This window comes from Ictidomys tridecemlineatus, chromosome 8, assembly GCF_052094955.1.
Source record: "Ictidomys tridecemlineatus isolate mIctTri1 chromosome 8, mIctTri1.hap1, whole genome shotgun sequence".
Lineage (NCBI taxonomy): Eukaryota > Metazoa > Chordata > Mammalia > Rodentia > Sciuridae > Ictidomys > Ictidomys tridecemlineatus.
Genome location: NC_135484.1, coordinates 124,188,142 through 124,210,599, shown reverse-complemented (window position 1 = coordinate 124,210,599; position 22,458 = coordinate 124,188,142). Strand labels below are relative to the sequence as shown.

Here is a 22,458-nt window from a genome sequence, read left to right as displayed (position 1 = left end):
TGTACATTTAGACCAGAAAATTTTTATTCTATTTCTTTCTAGTCTCTTATCATGCTCCTCCTACAGCCTGAATGCTGCACTTTCTCTTTACCTCTCTCTCTTTCCTTCATATAATGAATACAAGCTTCAGTGGTCCCAGCATTGCCCTCTTCCAATGCCATTTCCCAGGTCAGTGGTTCTCTGGTCCTCTGAGGGGACAATTTCTCTGCTTCTCCTCCCTTCTCACACCCCAGTACTATTTCCCCACTTCTTATCCCAGAGGATGAACTTTCTCTTTTCACTTGGAAAAAAAGTAGAACTCAAGTAAGAACTGCCTCATAATCCCTCACCACAGCTGAAACTGTCTCCTCCATCTTCACACCAGTGATAATGGATGGTCTGTTGCTGTCTAAGGCCACCCCTGCATTTGGGAACAAGATTGGCCCCTCCCTACCCTGCATCATCACCTTCTAACTCTCTGGGCAAATTAATTCTTGCATTCAATTATAATGCAATATTTCCCATTAGAAGAAACACAGATAAACTCAGTAAATAAAACAAAATCCCTTCCTAAAAAATCTACCACCTGATCATATGTCTTCCTCTGATTACTGCCTCATTTATTTTAATTTTTAATTTTTAATTATTATTTATTTTTTAAAAATACATGACAACAGTGGAATGCATTACAATTTTTATTACACGTATAGAGCACAATTTTTCATATCTCTGTATATAAAGTATGTTCACACCAATTTATGCCATTATACATGTACATTTTTTTGCAATTCAATTCTTAATGCACATATATACCACAATTTTTCTTATCTCTGTTTGTAAATAAGGTATGTTGACACCCAATTCAAGTCCTCATACATGTATTTTGTATAATGATGACCATCAGATTCCACCATCTTCCTCTAAATACTGCCTCATTTAGTTTTAATTTTTGTATTAGAGATTGAACTCAAGGGCCACTGAGGCACATCCACAGCCCTTTTTTTTCTTCATTTTGAGAAAGCATCTCTCTAACTTGTTTAGGGACTCAATAAGTTGCTGAGTCTGGCTTTGAACTTGGAATCCTCCTGCCTCAGCCTCCCAAGCCACTGGGATTATAGGTATACCCCACAATGCTGAGCATTGCCCATTCCTATGATATACCTCACAGAGTGATATCTGAGTCTATTCTCTCACGTTGTCTTTTTAAACACTGAATTTTAATTTTTCTAGTAGAACCATGGATGTATTTGAAATTTAAAATATTTCTACAAGGCTTGGTAAAAATACAAATTATCCCAATCTCCCAAAGCCCTATTTTCTGATTCCTAGAGGCAACCTGCTTTACTTTCTTTATCTGATGCTTTCATTGTGGAATTCCTATTATTCAGTTTTGGGACATCCTTTATTGATAGCTAATGCTCTTAGAGTTCTTCTGTTTTCCTTACCATTACTTTTTCTATTGTATAACTTCTTTTCTGATACAGCTTTTAGTCATCGAAATCATCTATAGATTTATCATGTATATGATCAGTATTTAATTTCTAAAAACTTCTTTTTTCTGTATATAATTGTGCATAAGTCCACTCTTTGTTCAAAATATCATATATTTTACATGTTATAGCAATTATTGAGAATAGTTGTAGTGGATCAAGCAAAGAAGTTGGGACCAGCAGTTCTCAAAGTGTGACTGTGGAGTCCTTGGAGGTATTCAAATCTTTGCACATGATTCATATGATTAAAAACTATTTTTATATTGTCACTAAAACATTACTTACACTGAAATAAAACTTGTCAAGATAGAAACCAAGGTACAAAACTGCAATAGTATTTGTTGTATTTCTGAGCATGTTTTAACTGCACAAGGGAAAATGCCAGTTCACTTGAATATGTTCTGTTTGAAGAAATAAAAATTATTAACTTTATTAAATTTCCATTCGAGTTCACATTACAAAAATATTTATTTAATAGAATGGGAAGTACAAATAAAACACTTCTGCTACATTGCAAAGTAGGGTGTCTGTGTCAACAAAAACTATTTGGTGAGTTGTACTAGCCCCATTTTTATGGGATACCATTTCTGCTACATAGAATGAATGACAGAGAAACCATTCCTTGGACTTCAAAATGTGACCAACATTCTAAAAAATGACCTGAGCCTGTCTCTTCTAGATTGTCCACTAACAATAATATTTTCAATGATAAAATGTATAGTCTTAGAAGGAAATCAGAATCTGTGAAAATCTGAATCTACCATTATGAACTTGACAGAGACCTCAATGCTTATAATACTTTCTGGTGAAATCTGTGGTATTATCAACATGTGACCTCTTGATTAGTTGCACTGTAATGTATGTACACTAGAAGGTCTATATAATTTATAGAATAATGCATGACTTAAAAAAATATCATGCATTAGTACAAGAGTAATTCATTACAAAGACACACCCACAGCATTTCATGCAGCAAAATATGAACTATTCAAAGATTATGTTTCAGGGTCCATATGGCAAAGAACTTTTAAGAACCTGAAATGTATATCAATATAGTGTGGTATCAAAGATGAAGATCCAGAGTCGCCTAAAACGTTATTTAAAAAGATTCCTCTCACATATTAGTTCGAGGCTGCATTTTTTGTTTCAAACAAAATCATTAAATGCAGAAGATATGAACATGTAGCAGTTTTCTAAAAAAAGACAAATCAAAAAGACATTTAAAACTGTAAAAAAAACAATAGCTAGACTGTGGAACCAACCCAGATGCCCTTCAATAGATGAATGGATAAAAAAAAATATGGCATTTATACACCATGGAGTATTACGCAGCACTAAAGTGACAAAATCATGGAATTTGAAAGGAAATGGATGGCACGAGAGCAGATTATGCTAAGTGAAGCTAGCCAATCCCTAAAAAACAAATGCCAAATGTCTTCTTTGATATAATGAGAGCAACTAAGAACAGAGCAGGGAGGAAGAGCAGGAGGAAAAGATTAACATTAAACAGAGACATGAGGTGGGAGGGAAAGGGAGAGAAAAGGGAAATTGCATGGAAATGGAAGGAGACCCTCATTGTTATACAAAATTACATATAAGAGGTTGTGAGGGGAATGGGAAGAAAAAACAAGGAGAGAAATGAATTACAGTAGATGAGGTAGAGAGAGAAGATGGGAGGGAAAGGGAGGGGGGATAGTAGAGGATAGGAAAGGTAGCAGAATACAACAGTTACTAATAGGGCATTATGTAAAAATGTGGATGTGTAACCGATGTGATTCTGCAATTTGTATTTGGGGTAAAAATGGGAGTTCATAACCCACTTGAATCTAATGTATGAAATATGATATGTCAAGAGCTTTGTAATGTTTTGAACAACCAATAAAAAAATTTTAAAAATTTAAAAAAACTGAAAAAATAATAAAAAAAAAAGATCCACTCTTCTGATTAAATCTTTGTTTTGGAAAACAGTTATTTTTCTTTCAAACTATTCTATTGACATACAATTGTTTATAAATACTCTGAATGAATAAAATATCATCTTTAAAATGGAATTAATTTCTAATTGTTAAACATACTCCACATAAACATACTCCACATAAACATACTCCACATAAACCTTTGAAGCATACAAAGATCCTGAAACCAAACCATTCTAGAACTCCCTGAAGCAGGAATCAGGGAACCTTGTGACAAAGAGCACTCTGTGAAGAAGTGGTCAGGTTGAAGACCCAGGTCCCTGGGCGTGGCTTTTAGTGTTTAGAGCTGTGTCTGGGGTGTGGATGCAGAGCTCTGGGGATTCCCCTTTTCCTTGGCGTTTCTCTTCTCCCTCTTCCAACCTGGGCCAGGTGATTCTGCCCAGACACTCCTGAAGTGGCCCCGGGTCTCGCTCCTATTGCGCGGTTAAACTCCCAGAGAAGCCAATCAGCATTACAGTGGTTTGGGTTTTGAAGTCCCCACCCACCATCCAGGACTTAGAACTTCCACAGAAGTGCAGGCTGGAGGTGATGGCGCCCCAAACCTCGCTCCTGCTGCTACTGGGGGCCGTGTCCCTGATGGAGACCTGGGCAGGTGAGTGCGGGGTCAGGAAGGAACCTGACTATGCTAGGAAGGACCGTCCCCTTGCTCCTCCCACCCAGAGAAGCCGGTCTCCTGCTCCTGTCCCAGACTGTCCCCTGTGTGGTGCAGCTAGTCCTGGCTCTTCACTCAGCCTCTAAATCCTTCTCTCTTTTGTCCCACCACCTTTGCTTCTCCGGAGCCAATTCCTCTCCTCCTGGATCCTGGAGCAGGGCGCTGGGAGAAGGGTGGACCTGGTCTCAGTATCCCTGCCTACAGGCTCCCACTCCTTGAGGTATTTCGACACCTCCGTGTCCCGGCCGGGCCGCGGGGAGCCCCGCCTCGTCTCCGTGGGCTACGTGGACGACACACAGTTCCAGCACTTTGACAGCGACTCTGAGTCCCAGAGGATGAAGCCATGGTCGCCCTGGGTGGAGCAGGAGGAGCAGAAGCATTGGGACACATGGAATTCCAAGGACTCCGCAAAGAATTTCCAAGCGTGCTTGACCAACCTGCTGAGCCACCACAACCAGAGCGAGGGCGGTAGTGGCCCTGGGCCCTTGTCTGAGGTCTAAATCTCTTCCTGTCCTGAGTCCACAGGGATTCCCGATTCTGAGGGAGTCATGGAGTCCCCTGACCCAGAAAGCATCCACTGGGACTGTGATCGGGTTTTGTTTACATTTGGGGGCGAGGAGGGGAACAGGCGGGTTGGTCGGAGTGAGGATGCCCCTGACCGTGGGGGTGGGCACAGGCTCTCACACCATCCAGAGAACCTACGGCTGCGAAGTGGGGCAAGATGGGTGCCTGCTCCGCAGGTTCTACTGGTTGGCATATGATGGGGAGGATTACTTCGCCCTGAATGAGGACCTGAGCTCCTGGACTGTGGCAGATTCGGTGGCTCAGAACATCCAGCGATACTGGAAGGCGCCTGGTGTCATGAAGCTCCACAGGGTCCACCTGGAAAACACCTGTGTGGAGAAGCTCCTCAGATATCTGGAGAGCAGGAAAGAGACCCTGCAGTGCTTAGGTATGAGGGGCTGCGGGATACCTGGCTGAGCTCCTGTAGATCTCTCCGCCTGCTTCCCAAAAGAAGGCAAGGAGATCGATGGCACCCACTCTAGAACATTGCCCTGTTCCTTGTCCAGAATGAAGTGGGTCTGCCTGGATTCCAAGGTATCCTACTAGAGCACAGCTAAAGGCTGCTTTCTCTCAGGACAAGTAAAGGATCCAGTCTCTCTCCTGGCTGGTAGGAAAGACAATAAATAACTGACCACAGTTCTCTGGCAGCAGTCTTGGCATCAAGGATAGATTGGAGGTCCATTCCAGCCTAGTGTCTTTGGAGGTCTGACTCCAGCTTTTCTATATTACTCAGTCTCCACCCACCCTGAGACTTAAGTTCCTCTGAGACACCTGTAACCTCTTACAATGGGTTGTCTTAACCTGATTCTAGAACTTTGCAAGGAATAGGACATCATGCCAGAAGACTGAGTCCAAGCTTATGTCTAGGTTTTGTGCTTGCGCCCTCCCAGACCCTAATTGTGCTGACCATTCTCTGGATGGTGGCCAACTGGAGGTAATGTCCAAATGTCTAAATTTCCTTGTTCTTTCACTCAGATCCCCCAAAGACACATGTGACTCACCACCCTAGCCCTGAAAGGGATGTCATTCTGAAGTGCTGGGCCCTGGGCTTCTACCCTAAGGAGATCACCCTGAACTGGCAACGAGATGGGGAGGACCAGACCCAGGACATGGAACTTGTGGAGACCAGACCTTCAGGGGATGGAAACTTCCAGAAATGGGTAACTGTGGAGGTGCCTACTGGAGAGGAGCAGAGATACACATGCCATGTGCATCATGAAGGGCTGCCTGAGCCCCTCACTCTGAGATGGGGTAAGGAGGGGGTGAGGGCACAGAGCCCGTTGTCAGGAAAGCAAGAGGCTTTCCAGAGACCCTCAGCAGGATAGGGACTGAGAGCTGGAGATCAGGGCCTTTCATATAACTTCACTTCCTCTCCCAGAGCCACCTGTTCAGTCCACCATCCCCATCATGGGAACTGTTGCCGGTCTGGTTGTCCTTGGAACTATTGTCATTGGAGCTGCGGTATCTTTTGTTTTTTGGAAGAAGAAAAACACAGGTAGGGAAAATGCAAGGTCTGAATTTTTCTCCCACTGGTGATTTCAAGCACTTGGGAGAAGTAAGCCCTACCTTTTTAAAGAGAAGTAGTATCTTCACACATATGTTTCCTCAGCCTAGGAACCTGTTTATTCTTTGTAAAGCAGGTAGAAAATATAGGACAAATTTATTCTCCTGAAACTTGTGATGATGGGACATGATTTCCAGCATTTGGAGGCCACCAGGGAATTTCCCTGCTGAGGACAGACACCCAGGAGAGCTGTTGGCTCCATCTTTACCCATCTCCTTTCTTCTTGTCTCCTGATCCTTCCCTACATCTGCAGTCACAGTTCTGGAAACTTTCCTGAGGTCCAGAAAATAAGAGTACCTCTAAGACCTACCTCCAATCTGCTCTCTCACAGGATGTTTTCTTCCCACAGATGGAAAAGAAGGGACCTATGCTCCAGCTGCCCGTAAGTTTTACGAACAATGATCCCTGGGACCTTCTGGGTAGTGTAGAAGGGAATGATGGGAGAGCTGATCCATCCCATAATTCCTCCATTAGCCACATCTCCTTGGGCTCTGACCAGTATGACTTTTTATTCCTGGGTAATGACAGTGATTAGGGCTCTGATGTGTCCCTTGCTGCTTAAAAAGGAGAGACCTGGAATACTTGAAGAGGGAATGGAATTGAAGCATGGGGAAACTCTTGGGTTACAGGCCTCTCTGTATTTGGACATGTTGAGCATGTAATGGTTCATTCAGAGTGTCTCCACATAGAAAGACTGAGATAAATTTGCTCCTAATATTTTATTTTCTAGTGTAAGCAGGCTTCTGTGTGGCCAAGTGACATAGGATTTGTTTGGTTCTCTTCCTGCTCCCTACTGTAACTTCAAGAAGTCCCAACTACTTTTTGTGCAACTGGCATCGAATTGTATCTATGTGTCTGTGTTCTTATCAGCTTGAAGTAAGGAAATGGAAAGAAGAACCTCTCCTGGAGTATCAAGACCCATCCCCACACCTTTCTGTTCTCTTCTTCAATCAACTTTCCTGTATACCAGATGTGGGGCTGGAACATCTCCATTCTTCACTTGGCTTTGTTGCCCTGGGCTATAGCTTCTTATTTCCCTACTGAAAAACAGAATCTGGGTATTGATTTGTATTTCAAATTTGTGCTGTGAAATGTGGTTGATGGGTCAGTTAAATGAAAAGAGGAGTCCTAAAATTTCTGAGAGAAAATAAAACCTGAAACCTTGAGAATCCACATGTTTGCTGTGCTGAGGATGTTGCAGGTGAGGACAAGAGAGGGTTGAAAGAGCTGAGGGTGGAGAAGGTGGCACAGTCTGCACTCAGTACGTCCTGGGCATGGATGTGGTCACTCCTCAGCTGGATCATCTTCCCTGCTCCTTGGTCATTGTCCCTTCAGTTAAACTTCATCCCACCAGGACCTCTGATGACAGGGGCTCATGTGATGGGGTTAGAATATGCTCAAACACAAGTCTGACCTTCTCTCATCTTTGTTTGTTTGTTTGTTTCTCAGTTTCTGCAGAGAATGATCCCTGTTCTTGTTATTAAGTGTGAGTTCTAGTCTCCTTCTCTTCTGGCTGTCTCTCATCTTTGACAGAAGCAGAATTCCTTTTTCCTGTCCTTGTCAGACAAAACTCAGAGCAGTTTCCTGTATTGTATTTTCCACCATTTCTCCAGTACTTTTAAAGAAACCAGATTATAATAATAGTAGGGAGGAAGAATATCATGATTTTTTATCTTAGATAAATTCCTCCTAGTGTCCCATCTTCTCTACTCAGCAGTTTCACTGCGCTGAGCTCTACTACTCCATTTCAGATTCCTGGATTGATAAAACAGAGTCTTATAAAGGTTTCTTTTAGCTGGAAATTATGACCCATTAGTCAAGGATCATCTTTCCTGAAGATCAAAACACGTGAGTGCTATGGAGTGCAGGAGGGCTGGTGTGGAGAAAGGAGAGCAGCATGTGTGAGAAAAGCCCAGTGTCTCTGACCTCAGTGTGCGAAGCCTTGTGCTGCAGATGCCACAGCAGCATTTGATCTGAGGCTCCATTAATAAATATGGTGTCTCTAGAAGAGGGAGGGGCTGACACTGAACATTCATTCAGCTGTCATTTGTTGAGTACTGAGTAGATGACACACATTTTGTATCCAGGATACATAAGGGAACTGAAAACAAGCCCAAACATCCACCCTTATAGAGCCTGTGTTCTATAGGAAAGAGGAAGAAGATACACTCTAAACACAGTAAATGAGGACAGTGTTCATGTGAGGTGGTGAATGATTCAGGGAAGGTATCAGAGTGAGTGTGTTGGATAGAGAAGATAGCTGTTTTATTAGGGTGCTCAGCATGGGACTTATTAGCAAGATGAGCTTTGTGGAAAGATTCAAAGGACATGAAAGAATTTTTCATGAAAATATTTGGAGGAAGATCTCATGAAAATACACCAGGGCAGCCTCCTCTGTGTGTGTTCTGGGGACAGCAAGGATCTGAGTCTTCCTGATCTGTCACTGAGAGGAGGTCAGAGGCACAGCAAGTCACTGAAGATCTGGAGGTTGACTAAAGGAATCTTGCATTGAGTGAAGCAGTTTTAAGCAAAGACAGACCTGGTGCATCTTTTCAAAGCATCACTTTGCTGAGCTGAGAACTGAATTGAGACAGGAGGACAAGCAAGGCAGCATGGAAACTGTGGGGAACTAGTCAGTCCTAGGCTGGAGGTGTCAGTCATTTCCCCTGGAGTCTGAGCAGAGGAAATACTGAAAGTATTTGGATATTGAATACATTTTGACAATGGATTTTCTGGCACTTCCTAATGAGCTTAATCTGGGATATGAGAAAGAGGAAGTGAGAATACCAAAAATTTGTGACTGTAATCTGCAAGATAAGAGTTGCATCAATGGAGAAGGGAAAACTGACAAAGAAGACTGAGAGAACTTTAGAGGCATTCAGTGGAGATGTGCTGTTGAAACATTGGGCTTTGTATAAATATGCATTTTTTCCTAGACAGTGTGAGTCTTTTTTTTTTTTAGTGTGTCAAGTAAAAATTTAAAACTTTTATTTATGGTACAAATGACAAATACTTTGTATTAAAAATCTGGAATTCAAGTTTTTCTTGTACTCCATACTCCCTCCCTTCCCCAGAACCTTACAAAAATATTTCTGTTTACAGGGAGAAAGAGGAGGTGCCCACTCCAGGGGCAAAGTCCAGGTCTGGGGAAAGGCACGTGTGGTCAGTATCAGGGGTGGTAGGCATCTGCTCAGCCCCACACCTGGCCTGGCCTCTTCAGAAAGAAGAATGCATGGGATCTGGCACAGGGGCTGTGACATGGGTCCCCAAGAGCACCTTTGGGGGTGCAATCCTTTCATTGGTGGGGAATAGGAAGGCTGGCAAGGCCAGCTCCTTCTAGTCATAAGTGGGGAGATGGGCTAATAGGCAGAGTCTCCTTTTAGGATCTAAACCTTTGAAGAGCTGAATTCTAGGCTGTCACATTTTGGTTGCTTGAAAGTGAACACTTCAGGGGAGAGGAGGAGGGGAAATGGGCAAGTCTGGAGAACTAGCTTTGTCTCTTCCTGCCCCCAAGGAAGGCACAGGGTGGGAGGGGGCTGCCTTCATGAATGACCCTGCTGTCCCACTCCTTTTCATAGGCAGGCCTAGGCTTCAGGGCCAGAGTGGGGGAAGGGAACTTAAGGCCTTAGGTAGGGTTGTCACCTCCTCTGGTGGCAGGGCCCAGAGCAGCTCTGCTAGGGGTCCTCATCCCAAAGACACAGTTGCCTCTGGGGCACAGAGAAGTCAAAGCTGTAGTTCTTCTGGCAGCTTCGGATGCCACACTTGTAGGGCGTGGGCTGCTCACAGCTGTGGTAGTACTTGAGCTTGCAGGGGTATTAGGCTAGGCTCAGGCCATGGCAGCAGGTGCAGGGCTTCCTATGGTCCCCCACCAGCCTGCAGCGAGGCAGTTCCATCTGCTCAGATGCCTTAGGTAGAGCCTCTAAGACAAAGCTGTTTACACCTTGTTCCAGCCAGAACTGGACATTCTCCTGGTAGGTGTAAAAGGCATCTGCGGCCTCAGCGCATGCGTTGTGAAGATGGGGACTCAGCAGGCCATCCTGGCTGAACTTCACAGCGATGTCCATGTGCAGCTGTTCCAGGCCCTGCATCTCCTCAGCCTGCCTCACTGCCCGTGGGTTTTTCTGCCGCAGCTTGGCCATGGCCTCACTGGGGATGATCTCACTGTGGTGCAGTAGGGTGACAAAACAGAGGGCCTGGAATTGACTCTGCCCCTTTTCCAGTTCCCCCAGGATCAGGGCGCGGAAGGTCTTCACATCCTTCTTGAAGTTGGCTGTGAAGGAGAGGAGTGTGCCATCCGGCTTGCGCAGCTCCAGGCTGGCGCTGTCGGTGTCACTGTCGGCAGTGTGAGTCTTGAACAAGGTGTGGTAGAGGTATCCTTACTCCCACTTTCTTTTTTTTTTTTTTTTTTGAGAGAGAAAGAGATAATTTTTTTAACTTTTTTTTTTTTTTTTTTTTTTTTAGTTTTCGGTGGACACAACATCTTTATTATTATTTTTTTTAAATCTTTATGTGGTGCTGAGGTTCGAACCCAGCGCCCCTTGCATGCCAGGTGAGCTTGCTACCACTTGAGTCACATCCCCAGCCCCTTACTCTCACTTTCTGTATGTGTCTTATTGTGGAATAACAGCAAACATTTCACAACCCACTGCTAGTGCACATAGTATACTTATAAGTAGCATTGCTATAGACAGAATAGCATTCCAGCATCGGCCCTGGTGTCAGGTTAATAGCAGGAAGGAATCAGTACATTTTGATTTAGTTTTCAATAACATGGTTCCAAGGCTTCCTCTTCCAGCAAAATCACCCCCCCCCCAAAAAAAAAGACACAAAATGAAAAAAGCATCAATGAAGAGATTGTATAAGTAAGATAGTAATTATTTTACTGAATATATACATGGAGGCAGGAGTTTATGGAGAAAAGTACTCCTACTGAAAGCATTTGCCAAATCTGGAATCTTAGCTTTTTCTTAGACTCACAAGTCATAGTGCTGTGTCTGTTGGTTTACTGTCAGTGTAACCAAATACCTGAGATAATTCACTATTAAAAGGAAAGGTTTATTATGGCTCACAGTTTTATAAGGTGAAGTCCATGATTAGTCCTGCCACTTCACACCTGTAGTGGGGCCACACATCATGTTGGGAGCACTGGACAGACCAAAACCACTCACTTCCTCACCAGGAGAAAAAGAAGGTGAAGTGTGTCTGGCAATGTCTTTCAAGGACACAGCCCACAATATCTTAAAAGTCCTCCCACTAGACCTCACTTCTCAAGGATTTCATCATCTCCCTGTATCACCACCCAGAGATCAACCCTCTGGCACATGGGCTTTGGTAACACTCACCATTCAGTCACAACAAGTACACAGGTAATGATCCTCAGAGATAGTCTGAATTTGAGTCACTCTGGATTTCCATTAAATCTAGGAAACAAAAGATTTATGTCCTCTAAACAAGACATGAAAATCTGTTTTCCCTCACTCAAGAGTTCTTAGAAAATTTACCTCAAACCAGAAAAAAAATTTTTAAAAAAGGAAGAAACATTACTATTTTGAAAAATTTGTAACCACCACCTTGGACCCCTACAAGTTTGTTGCCCTGATTGATTTTACTAATTGGGTTAAATAACTTTAAGCCATGATTTTGTTTTATGAAGGCCCTGGGTTGGCATTGACTCAAATTTTCAAAGAGGGAATAACAATTTCTATAGGAATCCACATTTAACCAACGTGTCAAACAATGTACACAATTCAGTACAAAAGGAAACAAGAAGATGAAGGAGAAACCAGAAGAAAGAACAGATAGTAGAAAGTGGCTCATAAGACATCCATGTGCAACTATGAAACAGAAAATTACATATTTAATCAGTTTAATGTATAAAGAAAAATCTGATAACCTTCAAAATGCCTGAAGATGTAGGAAACTAACAGTGACCTAGTCATTTTTCAAATTTAGTTATTAAAAAGTAAAATTAGAGGCTGGGGTTGTGGCTCAGTGGTAGACCACTTACCTCACATGTGCTAGGCCTTGGGTTCCATCCTCAGCACCACATAAAAACAAATAGATAAAGTAATTGTATTGTGTCCAATTACAACTAAAAAATATATTTTTTAAAAAAGTAAAATTACAGCAATCATTTTATAAGTTCAGTTTGTTGATGTTTGCTTTGATACTAGAGTAAGAAACACTAGACATTCATAAAAACATGAAAAGATAGAAAGACATTCGGACAAGTATTACAGAGATTGCAGTCTCTGAGGGAAAGAGAATGAAAGAGGCGAGGCTGCAAACTGTCCATCTTCTTTCCTGGATTCAGTTCCCAACACAGTGAAGGGAGGAGGAGCCCTACACAGAAGCTTCAGGAAGTTGAGGGAACAGAGATCTGTATTTGGAGAGGCCAAACAGCAGAATATGCAAGATGAAGTCACATTGCTGAAACTAATAGCATTGGTGGTTCCATGCTACAGGGCACCTGTCCTGTCCTCAGTTCATTAGTACACACACATAAGAACACCATGCAAGGACAAGGATAAGAGAAAATAATGGTACCCAGGGATATACAGGGCCAGAAAAAAATGTCTGTTCCCACTGTCCATGCTAGAAAGCCTAACTGTTTGCCAGACGTCAGACAGAGTATCTAGAAGGGACTTTAATCCTATGAGTGATTAATGTGTGGCATTAAATAAAAAATTACCAAGTATGCAATGAAAACAAGGAAAGACAACACAGCAGAAGCAAATAACACAGACTAACTTAATATTGAGTCAGTTATTATAAATGAATTCCTCATATTCAGAAGTTTACTTAAGAGACATAAAAGACAAAAAACATCAGGCTTAGTTATACAACCTTGTAATGCCAGCTACTCAAGAGGCAGAGGGAGGAGAATTGCAAGTTCAAGGCAAGCTTGTTTGGAGATGGGGGTCTGTGGAAGATAATTGAGGCTAATATGGAAATAACAGAGGAGAGGAGAAGAGAGGAGACGGAAGAAAAAAGGTGTATCCCAAAACCAATAATACTGTTGTCCCACAGCATAATAAAGAGATCCTCCTTCTTCATCTCCTTCTCTCTCTCTCCATTAACATATACAAGAATGACCAGATTGTTACCAGGCAGCACTATGTTCTGCCTGGGGAGGAAGAGGTTAGGCTATAATTCTCATTGTTGCAGAAATATTCACTGTCATGTTGCTATTGGGCAGCTGTAATACTGCCTGGGAAGAAAGAAGCCAGATCATAATGCTCTCTGCTCCAGAAAATTTTGAAATCAAATTGGAAGGAAAATAGGTTTTATTCAAAGCTAGCTTTGAAGGAATATAGGAGAAACTTAATTGTTTCATAAGTCCTATCTCCAAAATTCCTGAAAATTAGCCTAATTTTAAAAGAAGAGGCATGGAAGTGACACAGGCAGGAAATGTCCCTATGCAGACAGAGTGATCTTGCAGTTGGATAGGCCTGAGTGGGCGTCTCTGTACCCAACTTCTTTAGAGCCTTGTAAGGGTGGGAGATCTGACCTTCAGCTTCCTTCTCTAAGCAGAAAAACTGTATTCCCAATTCATTGAGGGGGGGCATTCCAAAACTTATTGATTCAAAATTGGAAAGTGATTTAGTCTGCTTTGAGTCACTGTGACCAAAAGACCTAATAAGAATAAAATAAGAGAGGGGCTCCAGGTTCATAGGTCCTATTCCATAGATAACTTACTCCATGTTTTGGGCCTATGGTGAGACAGACACCAGGGCAGAAGAATGTGGAGGTGAAAAGCAGACAAGGACATGACAATCAGGAATCTGGGGGCGGGGGAGCTCTCCACTCACTAGGGGCAAAATATACACCCTCAAGGCACATGCCCCAGTGACCTACCTCCTCCACCCATACTCTACTTGACTACAATTATCACCCAGATTAGTCCACTAATTATGTTATAATTATCATAAGCTAATCACATCACCCCCTAAAGTCTTGCATGAGCTTTTGGGGGACACCTCATATCTAGGAAGTTCCATGTCAGAAAAGCTCTGGGACAAGGAAAGGTGTATTAGGACAAAAAAAAAATTCCACAGGTGTCACTTCCTTAGGAGTTATTGTGGCCCAAAGAAATTTTATAGGTTTTGTCTATTTCTGAGTCCCTGGATCCTTCTCATATCAAAAAAGAGCCAGGATTTCCTGGGACCAGCCTCTATTCCCCCACCACTATATTAGGTTTGTCAGGTGCACACAGGTCTTCTCTTTAGTTCACAGGATGGATTTCTGTGAAATGTGTGTAGAGAGCTGCACTTACATCAATTAATTCAAGAAGCCTCATCTCTACCTGGACCTGATTCAGATGATGAGACTCTGGAGTTTACACTGGTTAAGTGATGAAATGAGACTTCGGAGGCCTTGGATAGAAAGCAGTTTGTTGGGCATGTGGAAAGAATATGTGGTCAGAAGAATGACTATGGTGGTTTTCATCTGAACACAGGTTGTTTGATACTCAAAAAGGGAACCTAGTTCACTTCCCCATGAATGTGGCTGTTACAGTTAAAGCTTTGTCCCAGGGTTTCATAAACTGACTTCTAGACCACTCACGTATAATCAAATCAAGCCTTTATTGAAGCACACCGGTGGCAGCTGACCAGAACATAAAGCTGTTCCCCTGATCAGCCCCGAACAATTGTAAGGGCACTCCTTATAAGCCTGAAAACTGCAAAAGGGATGTTCAGGGGTCTGGCCAATGCAAGCAAGCCAGGTTACAGAAGTGGGACAGTGCAATCAAGCGGAGGGAAGCCTAAACAATCAAAGTTAACCCAGTCACCCCAGTTACAGAAACAGAACCCCGGTACCCTAGTTACAGAAACAATACCCCATTAGGTAGTTCCGTGTTCTTAAAGGTTTCTATAGCAAAAGGAAAAGAACATCTTGCTCCAGTCATGACTCTTCTACTTGTCATGGTTGTTTTACAGGATGAAGTCATTAAACAAAATGGAGTCACATTTGCTCCTACTATCACATGGCTTGATAAATTCACTTCTACTAAAGAGACAAAGCAGAATCTATAGTGTGTGGCTACAGAGGAAAAGACACTGGAGTTTCCTGCTTGCTCTCCTCTCTCTTGTATCATTCATTCCTGGTTAAGTCATCTTCTACTGGACAGTCACCCAAGGGGAGTTAACCATGGACAGGAACTGAGGGCTGTGACCAAGAAATTCAGCAATTAATTGTGAATGAGGGAGAGCTTTCCATATCAGTCAGCCTTCCAATTCTGGCCTTGAATATTACCCACAAGAAAGGGGCAGGATAATAAACCCTGGTAAATTTTAAGCTACTCTGTTTTGGAATGATTGTTACAATCCAGCAAGTAACAAATGCATAGGGAACAAAGGCATGAGATTGAGATTTTTTTTTCTCTTTAGAAACAAAGGAGTCCAGAAGAAATTGGAATGATTTATACAAATATTTGGTAGAAAAGACTACCATATGATTTTTTATCGACTGAAACTGACTGCAAAAGTGACCTCTTGAATGTTTTCAATTGTTTTTAGAACTCCATTTTAATTTTCTTGCTAGCTTTATTTTTCTCACTATTTTCATAGTTCCATATTCCCTTAGGACTACAGTATTCATCTTAACTTCTTATGCTACCTCCAGTTAACAATGTCTTAGTTCACACAAATATAAAAATCTTGCAACTGTTCAGACCTCCAAACTGTACCCATTGTTATGCTATAGATATTATATTTAATATATCTGTTCTGGGTACAGAGTGTCCAAGAAAAAGCTACATTTGTATTTATTAAGTAAGTGCAAAAGGTCAGAAAAAGAGAGAGAGAGAGAAAGAGAGAGAGAGACAGCAATTCAGCGACAGAGTGCACAAAGATAATCCTTTGCATTGAGGGAGACATTTGCAATTTCTGATGCTCTTATCTTTTCTAGGAGTCTGAGATTTCCACTGGCATTGCTTGCTTTCAAACTAAAGAACAATTTACCATTGAATAGAGTATACACGTACTGGTGATGAAAATCTTTACCTTTCATTTGAACTTTTGTTTATTTTCTCCTCTCTCCTGAAGGACACTTTTGCTAGATATATCCTTATAGATTGATGGTGTTTTTTGCTCAGAGCAAGGTTTTTCTCTCACTTTCTTTTTGTTCTATGGTCATCAGGCAGAAAAGGAGATTCCAGAGAACAAGAAACAGAAAAAGTAACTGGGTAGGCCTCAAAGTTTTGATGTTAATAGCTATAACAAACCTTAAAGTCACCTCTCCAATTAAAAGGCTGATTGGTTGAGTCGTAGAGATGTGCTGTTGGCAAGATATGCACTTATAGTATAAATAGTGAAGTGAAAGTCAATTTATGGAAAAAATATGCCATGCTAACAGTAAGCCTAAGCAGGCCGGAATGGTCACAATACTACCAGAAAACTACATTTCAAAATAATATGCATTATTACAGAATAAGAAACATACTTCATGAGGACAAAAGGGTTAACAGAAAGACAAAGCACTCAGAAATATACATGTTCCCAAAAATACTTCTTTAAAACACATGAGGAAAAATTGACAGAATTATATAAAAAATATACAACTCCAGAAATATAAGCAGAGACTTTCATACTCATCTTGGCAATTTAGACAACAACTAGAAAAAAAAAGCAAATAGACAGTTGGAAAAAACACTACAATCAACTCAGAATTCTCTAACATTAATAAAATATGAACAAATATCACAACAGCATACATATTATTTCAAGTGTGAACGGCATATCTGCCAGGTTAGACCATTTTTTGAACCATAAAACAATTCTCATATATTTGTTGAATGCCTCTTCTGAGAGTGTCTGTTCAGGTCCTTGTCCATTTGTTGATTGGATTATTTGTTTTTTGGTGCTTAGCTTTTTGAGTTCTTTATATACCCTAGAAATTAGAGCTTTATCTGATGTGTGAGGAGTAAAGATTTGCTCCCAGGATGTAGGCTCTCTGTTCATCTCACAAATTGTTTCTTTTGCTAAGAAGAAGCTTTTTAGTTTGAATCCATCCCATTTATTGATTCTTGGTTTTAATTCTTGTGCTATTAGGAGTCTTATTAAGGAAGTTGGGGCCTAATCCCACATGATGATTAGGGCCTACTTCTTCTTCTATTTGATGCAGAGCCTCTGGTCTAATTCCTAGGACCTTGATCCACTTTAAGTTGAGTTTTGTACATGGTGAGAGATAGGGATTTAATTCCATTTTGTAGCATATAGATTTCCAGTTTTCACAGCACCACAAATATATGAAAAAATGTTCATCATCTCTAGCAATTAGAGAACTGCGAATCAAAACTACTCTAAGATTTCATCTCACTCCTGTCAGAATGGCAGCTATTATAAAGACAAACAATAAGTGTTGGAGAGGATGTGGGGAAAAGTGTACACTCATACATTGCTGATGGGACTGCAAATTGGTGCAGTCTATATGGAAAGCAGTATGGAGATTCCTTGGAAAGCTGGGAATGGAATCACCATTTGACCCATCTATCCCTCTCCTCTGTTTATACCCAAAAGACTTAAAAACAGCATACTACAGGGACACAGCCACATCAATGTTTATGGCAGCACAATTCACAATAGCTTGCCAGGGACCAAAAGGGAGTTCTCCTTCAAAGAATAGCCTGACAGTGCCAGGGACCAAAAGGGAGTTCTCCTTCTAAGAATAGCCTGACAATTACAAGAAACAGCCCCCTAGGAGACATCTCGCCTGGGAGACACCCTGTAGCCATCCATCTCCCTGAGACATCCTTCGGCCATCTGTCTTCCTGAAACATCCTGCCCTATCTCACCTTGTGAAGACTTCCAGCAACTGCTGATAAGAGAGCTCCCCCATCCCCAGCCCATAAATACCCCTGTGTGAACAATAAAAGTTTGCAGCTTGATCGGAACTTTTGTCTTGCTGTTACCCTTCGTGTCTCTTGTCCCTTCATTCCTCCCCATCTAGGTTCGCTGCCCACGTTGATGTGTCCTGCCGGACGGGACAATAGCTGAACTGTGGAACCAAGCTACATGCCCTTCAGTAGATGAATGGATAAAAAATGTGGCACATATAGACATTGGAATTTTACTCAGCAATGAAAGAGAATAAAATCATGGTATTTGCAGGTAAATGGATGGCATTGGAGAAGATAATGCTAAGTAAACTTAGCCAATCCCCAAAAAACAAATGCTGAATGTTTTCTCTGATATAAGGAGGTTGACTCATAGTGGTGTAGGGAGGGGGAGCATGGGAGGAATAGATGAATTCTAGATAGGGCAGAGGGGTGGGAGCGTAAGGGAGGTAGCAGGAGGTTAGAAAGGATGGTGGAATGTGATAGACATCATCATCCAAGTACATGTATGAAGACATGAATTGGTTTCAACATACTTTATGTACAACCAGAGATATGAAAAATTGTGCTGCATATGTGTAATAAGAATTGTAATGTATTCTGCTGTCATGTATTTTTTAAAGAAATCAATAAAAAACAATTTTCAACAAATCTGAAGATACTCTTTTATGATACAGAATATATTTTGTGACCATAATAGAAATTAGAAGCAAATTTTAATAAGATTACCAGTAAATTATAAATATTTGGAAATTAAAATATTTTTAAATAATCATTGTATCAAAGAGGAAATTGGAAAACATTTTAAACTGAATGATAAGAAAGTTAAGTATTTTAAAATGTGGAATATCTCATGTTGATAACTTCAACTTAATACATACCTAAGTCAATTAGAAGGAAGGAAATAAAGACAAATTAAAAATAGAACAACAATTTAAAAATTGATGGACCCAAAATGTGGATTTTATTTTCTACAATAAATTTTTTTTTCTATGAGCCTTTACCTAGATGGATTTAGAGGAAAAAATGAAAATTGTCAATGTTGGGAATGAGACAAATGGCACTGGTATGGGTACTGCAGATGTTAGAATGATGATCTGTGAATATTAGTAATAAATTCATGATAATACATGAGATGACCTAGATGAAATCAAGAATTTATTAAGAGAAAAAATAAAGAAAAATATGATGGGTCATATACCAATTGTAGACATTTTTATTTTGTGAGGGGAAACCTTCCCATAGAAAATACTTCAGAACCAGAAGATTTCATTGTGCATGATGTTGAACATATAATTTGAAGTATTTTATATATATGCACACTTGTAGAAATAAAAACATGGAAACCCAACTTCAGGTTTTTCTGCTTCTAAAACTTGGCAAAAATCACAAGAAATAGAACAATAGGGAAAACCCTTCATGAGCTAGCCTCAAAAATTAAAAAAAAAGATATTAGGAAATTAAATGCAAAAAACATCATACATCTATCTGTTCATGCTGGTTTTATTGTATCATGATAGATTGAAGTTGGTCTTTTATTTTAGAATAATACAAAAATCCATATCACCACATTAAGAGAATGAAGGTGAAAACCCATAGGTTCATTACAAGGCATGCAAGAAAAGCATTTGTTTAAATTAGCATCATTTTATGGTAAAATGATGGAAAGTTTTCAACAAGTTTAAGGAGAATAATAAAATTCTACTGTTAGCATCTGTCTCAGTTATGAAAGGCTCAACATTTTCTTTTTGGGATCAGCAACAAAGATATTGGATCTTACCATTTGATTAGTTTGAGGTACTTTCTTTCCTTATTTTTTTGTTTGTTTATTTGTTTTTGTTTTTTCCTTCATGGTGTTCATGTGTCTTCCTCCCTTGCAGTGTGGATCTGAGGTATTAAAACTTTTACCCTATAATCTTATAATATTCTTACAGGTAACCAATACCTTGCCTTTAAAGGGGAGATCAATATTTACAGCAATCAATGCAAACAATATGCAGTCTTAAACCAAAACGCTTCTATTTAGAAAATTAGAATTTTGTTGCAATAAACAGAAATGATGTGTTCAATTAATATCTACAATATAAATAGTAGGTTTGCATAATGGTCTACCATTTCAATGGTGGACAAAGAGGGATGGTGCAGGATGTGGGGTTTATGAGGTAGGAGGTGAGAATATAGAGGTATTAGATTATAGGAAGAATGAAAGAGGAATTAAGAGAAGTAAACTAGCAGGGATACATGTCTCTGGTGTAACCAGGTCTGCAGGCACTTGGTGATAGTCTTCCAGCTCCTGGCTGTTGTTCCTAAATGGAAGTAGCCACAACCCTAGTTGATATTGGTGGCAGCATCAAACCTGTTGTTACATTGATGTTAGGCTTCCACACCCTAGCTGGTGTAGAAGATGGAAGCTGCCTCAACTAAAGATGGTGGTGGCAACAGTGGCAGTAACCCAAGATGGTAGCAGAGGTTTACCAAGATGAAAATGACTGCTTTCAGAGATGGGGCTGAGAGGGCTGTATAGTGCCGTTAGGCAGCCTATTTGGAGGTACAGCATTATGACATGCAGGGCTGTGGCAGGCAGCTTCTTCCTGGACTATCCATCGTCCTTAGGTGGAGGCTAACACAAGCTATGGAAATGACTGCTGTGTCTCAAGATATGAGTGGGCCAGGGGAGCCATGAGTTGGTAGATGGGGAAGACACAGCACAGTTGTTTTCCTCTGCTGTATGTGTGTGATTATCTTCTTTCTACTCCATGTAGTGAGTTCAGGTCATGGTCTGCTCCTTCTTCTCCATGCAACAGGCTGGGGTCATGGTGTGCTCCTCCTGCTACCAAGGCATATTATTATAAAAATGCCTAACATATAGAATAAGTATAGAATTTTAAAGACAGCCAAAAGAGGGGGGGACTGGTCACATTTACAGGGAAAATAATCTGGATCTCAGCTGATTTCTCAACCCTCACACTCAAAGCTAGGAGATCTTGGAATAATACATTCCAAGCTCTGAAAGAAAATGGGTGCTTACCAAGAATATAATACACAGCAAAATGAGCTTCTATAGTTGATGATGCAATAAAAAAATTCCATGATAAAAAAGTTAAAAGAATTCAAAACCAAAATCTGCACTAGAAAACTCAATAAAACATTTCATGGAGAAAAAATTAAAAATAAAATTTAAAACCAACAAAGGGATGAACTAAACTAGAAGAATAGTCAACCAAAGAAGAAACCAATTCAAATTAAAAGAAAGAAATAACTCAAAATGACATGGAATAAAAATCATCTCTCATTAATAACATTGAATGTAAATGGCTTAAACTCATTAATCAAAACACATAGACTGGCAGATTGGATTTAAAAACAAGACCCCAAATACATTCATCTCATAGGCAAAGACATTCACAGACTGAAGGTAATAAGATGGGGAAAAATATATCATTCACTTGGATCTCATAAACAAGCAGGAGCTTCTATCATCACATTAGATAAAGTGGACTTAAGTCAATCAGAGGGACAAAGAAGGCCATTTTATATTGCTTAATGGAAATATACATCAACAAGATATAACAATCTTAAATATTTATGCCCCAAACAATGGCAGCTACGTACATCAAACAAATATTTCACAATAACTCAAGGCAATAATACTGAGTGCATTTACATGCCTCTCTCACTACTCCATACATCCTCCATACAAAAATTAAATGAAGAAACTATAGAACTAAATAATATAATAAAAATTTTAGATATAACAGACATATATAGAATATTTCATCTATCAGTAACCGAATACACTTTCTTCTCAGCAGCACATGGATCCATTCCTAAAATAGACTCTATCATAGGCCACAAAGCAATTCTTAGTAAATAAAAAAATAGAGATTATATCTTGCATTCTATCACACCATAATGGAACAAAATTAGAAATCAAGGATAAATTAAAAAATAGAAGCTACTCTAACACCTGGAGACTAAATAATATGGTATTGAATGACCAATGAATAGGTGAAGATATCAGGGATAAAATAAGAAAATACTTAGAAGTACATGAGACTCAATACAACATATCAAAAGCTTTGGGACACTATCAGGCAGTTCTAAGAGGAAAGTATACTGCATTTAGCTCATTTATTAAAGAATAGAAAGCCACCAAATAAATAACCTAAAATTATATTCCAAACCTCTAGAGAGAGAAGAACAGATCAACACCAAAAGCAGCAGAAGATCAGAAATAATTTAAATCAAAGCAAAAATATGTAATGGAAACAAAAAAATGTTCGAAAAATGAACAATACAAACAATTATTTCTTTAAACAAATTTAAAAAATGATAAACTCTTAGATAATCTGAACAAGAGAAAGAGAAGGAAAATTTAAATGACAAAAATGTGTGAT

The 22,458-nt window shown here is 40.3% G+C and overlaps 1 protein-coding gene and 1 pseudogene across 1 annotated transcript; one reads left to right on the top strand and one right to left on the bottom strand.

Moving 5' to 3' along the window:
* Positions 1 to 3,970: 3,970 nt before the first annotated feature.
* Positions 3,971 to 6,627, top strand: LOC101976867 (saoe class I histocompatibility antigen, A alpha chain). Its single transcript, XM_078018545.1, has 6 exons — positions 3,971 to 4,037; positions 4,302 to 4,565; positions 4,774 to 5,049; positions 5,637 to 5,912; positions 6,040 to 6,156; positions 6,575 to 6,627. The coding sequence occupies exons 1-6, from the start codon at positions 3,974 to 3,976 to the stop codon at positions 6,625 to 6,627; spliced, it is 1,050 nt and encodes a 349-aa protein (XP_077874671.1). The 5' UTR covers positions 3,971 to 3,973.
* A 2,564-nt stretch (positions 6,628 to 9,191) lies between these two features.
* Positions 9,192 to 14,095, bottom strand: LOC144365798 (out at first protein homolog pseudogene; annotated as a pseudogene).
* Between the last annotated feature and the right edge of the window lie 8,363 nt (positions 14,096 to 22,458).